Source organism: Elephantulus edwardii, unplaced genomic scaffold (assembly GCF_000299155.1).
Source record: "Elephantulus edwardii isolate Elephantulus edwardi_28Jun2011 unplaced genomic scaffold, EleEdw1.0 scaffold00097, whole genome shotgun sequence".
NCBI lineage: Eukaryota > Metazoa > Chordata > Mammalia > Macroscelidea > Macroscelididae > Elephantulus > Elephantulus edwardii.
Window position 1 is genome coordinate 8,379,209 of NW_006399847.1, and position 4,611 is coordinate 8,383,819.

A 4,611-nucleotide genomic window follows, 5' to 3' on the forward strand; every position below is an offset into this window, starting at 1 on the left:
CGAAGGGAAGAGAACAGGCAACAAAGCGCTGCCAACTTCCCCGCAGCCGCTGCCCGGGATCCAGTTTCCTGGCCCCGGGGGTTCCCTCCAGGCCAGCGGGCCGTGCCTCCGCCGCCTGCCCGCGGCGATCGCCCCGAGTCCGCGTCGGTCCATGCTGGTCACCGCCTTTGTAGTCCGGCCGGAGCAGCAGCGCGCGCCGCCCACCATGGAGCTGCAGGACGCGGGCGGCGTGGTGCTGACCGCCTACCACCCGCGCGGCCGCGCGCAGCCCCCCAGCGCCGCCAGCCACCCCGGGCTCAGGTAAGACCCCTCCGGGCCCCGGGCGCTGGCTTTTCGCAGTAGCCCCCCTGCGAGGGCTTAAGACATCCCTACTGGATTGTTTCAAGTTTGGGGGAAGAGAGGAGCAGGCTCTGGGGCTTTGTATTGTGCTGGATCGGAAGTGGGACGTTGACTTGGGCCAAGTCCTGGCCAGCGGGGCTGGAAGTTGTTACTGGTGGAGTGTAGCAATGGAGTTGTGAGCTTGATGATGCTTAATCCACCTCTAAAGTATCGGAACATTGATTCTTAAATAAAGTTGTCTTAAACAAAACATAAGCAAAATTCGAGACAAGTTTAAAACAATATCTTAAACCTTAGGGATCCTACTGAAGGCTTCTTTAGTAAGTGCATGCCGCCGCAGCTGAAACGAGAGATTGACTACAAAAAAACCCTCGATCCACAGACTAACTCATCATCATCATCATCATCATCATCATCATCATCTTGATTCTAAATCTTTGCCATTTGTAGAAATAAATCTTTATGATTGTTTTATTATGTAACTTTATCCTGTAGATGAATTGTATCTGATTTTCTTTGGATCCGACTAAGTATTTAACCATCTTGCAATGCACATTTTTTATTTACTAAATCATTACAGCTCATCTACTAAACGCAAGATAAAGGGCCCAAGAACCCTTCATTAACGACCAAACCTGTTACAAAGCCTTAGAACATTTCAATGGGTAATCACAAGAATGAATAGGATAGTATGAAATCTGACACGTGTTTGTTTGTTTGACTGGATATTTGGCTGCCATAGATCTGTTAAGGAATATTTTTCTTTAAAAGTGGGCAATTTGAATACCATACTTTAGTTTTAACTTTTTCTTTTTCTCATGCTTTTCGGTTTATATGGAGATCACTACTTCTGTTTTCCCAATTTAATTGATTTGTAATGGTTTCACAGATTTTTACTTTATTTCATGGAATATCCATTGGCTGGTATCCATAAGAGGAGCAAATGGCATTGGCATGAGATCTATGTTGGGCTTGGCTAACAAAGAAAATATTGTTTCCTCTAAAGAGAGTTGGTTGAATGAAATCTAATTTTGATATAAAGACAAAGAGAAAAGAACAATTTGCATCTAGCTTTAAAAGTTCTGCCAAGTTATTTTAAGAGTCAAACTAGCATTTAAGTTGTCTTTAGGGCTTTTTGTTTTCCTAAACATAATCATCAAATATAATTACTTGTATCATGGAGTAACCAATCTCTAATAGATTAGACAAATGCAAGCAACTTGATGAGAAACATGAGCAAAGTTTGTGCATTTTTGAAATGTTTCTGGTGTAACTGTCTTTTCTGTTAACTCCAGCAGCTGCCTAGCAGTAATATCCAGATTCTGTCTTTCCAGCTCTAAGAAATTACATCTGTTTCCAAAACAAACTTCGGGGAGAAGTTTTATTAACTTACCACAGAGCTATATGGTTTACTTAGTGTTTTACTGTGCAATTCCCAGTGCATTTTGTATTGTTCCACATCATCCTGCAGTAACCTTTGTGCCTCTCGCCCTCTGAAGTGGGAGATAGAAAATGTGTACCCTCCACACTGACTCACAGGAAAATGGCTTAATTCCTTGGAAAGAGAGATTCCTGTATCTGAAAGGAGCCAAAGGACATCATTACTCATGTGTCTGATAGAAGTAGTCAAGCCCAAGTTATTAACCTTTGACTCTTTCACTACTGATCAATACTTCCTTTCAAGCCAAGGAGCAAGATTGTATTGTGTTACATCTGAAAAAAAAAACCAAAACACTTTCTCTTTCAGTTTGGAAGTCATCTCCTTTCCTTTAAATTGCTTACATATTTGTGACTTATTTGTTGAGTCATGACCAGAATGACACCAGAAAACATGAGCCAGATGTTTGACTTCCTTGCGGTTTTTAAATAATAAATGAAAACAAATCGTGTTTTTATTTTGAAGAAGTTTACAAATCATAATGGTTTCTCATTTGATCAGTCATACACAGTCTATTTTATACCATAATTATAATTTTATTCTATCATACAAGTTCCCTTAAAACATTGGTTACCATAACTAAATAATTGCAATGTTTGATTAACCCCTTACTGTAAATTGCAAATTGTGAATCTTTCCCTTCACACAACTTATCTATGTATTAATTTTTACTCACCTTCCTTCCCATCCTTGGTAAGTATCCAACAATGATTCTCTCTGTGTGTAAGCCTTTCCTTAGCTGTTGATAATGGTGGTCTATTCTGTAATAATAGTTCTTTTGTGACTGGTTTACTTTATTTAGTCTAATGTTCTCTAGATGCATCTGGGTCATGCACTGTTTGGTGAAGGCATCCAAGATAGCAACGAAGAAATATGGTTATCTCTATTTGCAGATGATGTGATTTTTTTTATGTAGAAAATCTGAAATACTCAGCAAGAAAATGAAAGCATCTGATTGACTGAGTCAGCAAAGGGGCAGGATACAAGATCAATATACAAAAATTAGTCCGAGTCCTCCACAATAGAAGGAAGAAGGAGAACTCTGGAAAGGAAAACAGTGTCACTTATAGTAGCCACCTGAAAGAGGAAATATTTAGGAATAAATCTAACTAGACATATATAAAAGACCTGTGCAAAGAAACTACAAAAGGTAATCACAAGAAACCCAAAAATGGAGCATTTTCCCATCCTCATAGAGTGGGAAACTTAATTTAGTGAAAATGGCAATAATATAAAAAGTGGTCTATAGTTATGTAGCAGTCTCAGTTCAAATCCTTTCATCATTCTTCAATGAACAGAAACAGTCAGAAAACCAAAGTAAGATGTCCTACACTTCTGATCTCAAACCTATTACATAGCTGCAGTAGTCAAATAGACTGGTGGAGTGAATTGAGAACTCAGAAATAAATCCATCCTTATGGACAGCTAGCTGTTCTTTTACAAAGAGATGAAATGCACTAAGTGGGGAAAAGACAGTCCCTTTCATATATTTTGCTCTCTCATTGTCTCGAGTTGGGACCAATTTACAGCTGTTCCTCCATTGCTTTATGAGGCTATATGTTTTACACATGGGATGAGATAACCCATGTTACTAGTGAATTCAAGCCACCAGAGAGGCGTGGACTTGAGTTCGGCAGCACGATTCTTCATGTGCTGATGAAACTAGATCTTTTTTGCAAAAAATAGAAGCAAGATCTGCACCTCACACTATATACTAAGAAGGATCAAGGTCTTAGATATAAAACCTGAAACCATAAGGACAAAGAAAAAAAAAATAAGACAAATTTAGGAGCCCTAATCTATGACATCTAGAAGACATCTGGTGGCATAGCCAGTGGGGAATTTTGCTGCTAACATGAAGACCAGTCCTCTTCAGAAGTTGGAATTCACCAGGAGCTCCAAGGGAGAAAGACAGATTATCTCCTACCCTGAGATTTACAGCCCCTGAGAACCCATTAAATGATCAGTTATGACTAATTTATTACATAAATAGCCTATCAAAAATAACTGAAAATGCACAGACAGTAGAGGATAAATTAGGCAATTCCTACAAATTAATTCCTTTTGAGCATAAAAGGATTTCTCCAAAAGAATAAAAAGAGAATCTACAGATGAAGGAAAATATTTGCAATGACATTGTATGTTCAGGGGTTAATATCTAAAATTTATAGAAAAAGTTAACATATCGACAAGAAAAAGCCAAACATCCCTATTACAGAATGGAAAGAGGACATGAAAAGGCATTTGATCAAAGAAGGTATTCAGATAGTCAACATACATTTGAAGAAATGCTCAATCAAGATCACTTGCTATTAGAGAGATACGTATCATCACACATCAGCAACAATAGTAACTTTCTATAAAACAGCAAACAGCAATTGCTGGTGAACAGAATGGAGTTCTCATACATTGATGGTAGGAATGTGGAATGGTTGAACCACTAGGGAAAACAGTGTTGTGATCCTTTCTAACAATCTTACTACTTGGAATATATCCCAAGAAATAAGAGCTGTTCATAGCTTATGTTCACAGCTTCAAGCAAGATTCTACTGAAGATTATCCAAAAACAACTGGAAGGGCACATCAGCAGAGAACTGCCGGAAGTCCAGGCTGGGTTTACAAGGGGTCATGGTACTAGGGATATTGTAGCTGATGTTAGATGGATCTTAACTGAAAGCAGGGAATACCAGAAGAACGTCTAACTGTGTTTCATTGATTATGCAAAGGCGTTTGATTGTGTGTATCATAACAAACTGTGGCTGACTCTGAGACAAATGGGAATCCCAGAATATTTAATCGTGCTAATGTGAAACCTATACTTGGACCAAGAGGCA

The 4,611-nt window shown here is 39.1% G+C and overlaps 1 protein-coding gene across 1 annotated transcript in view; it reads left to right on the forward strand.

Annotated features, from left to right (window-relative positions):
* The first annotated feature begins 205 nt into the window (after positions 1-205).
* The window catches only part of ARHGAP28 (Rho GTPase activating protein 28), a 326,300-nt gene continuing 321,894 nt past the window's right edge, over positions 206-4,611 (forward strand). The window contains 1 exon segment of the mRNA XM_006891409.1: positions 206-335. Coding sequence (XP_006891471.1) covers positions 206-335 — 130 coding nt within the window.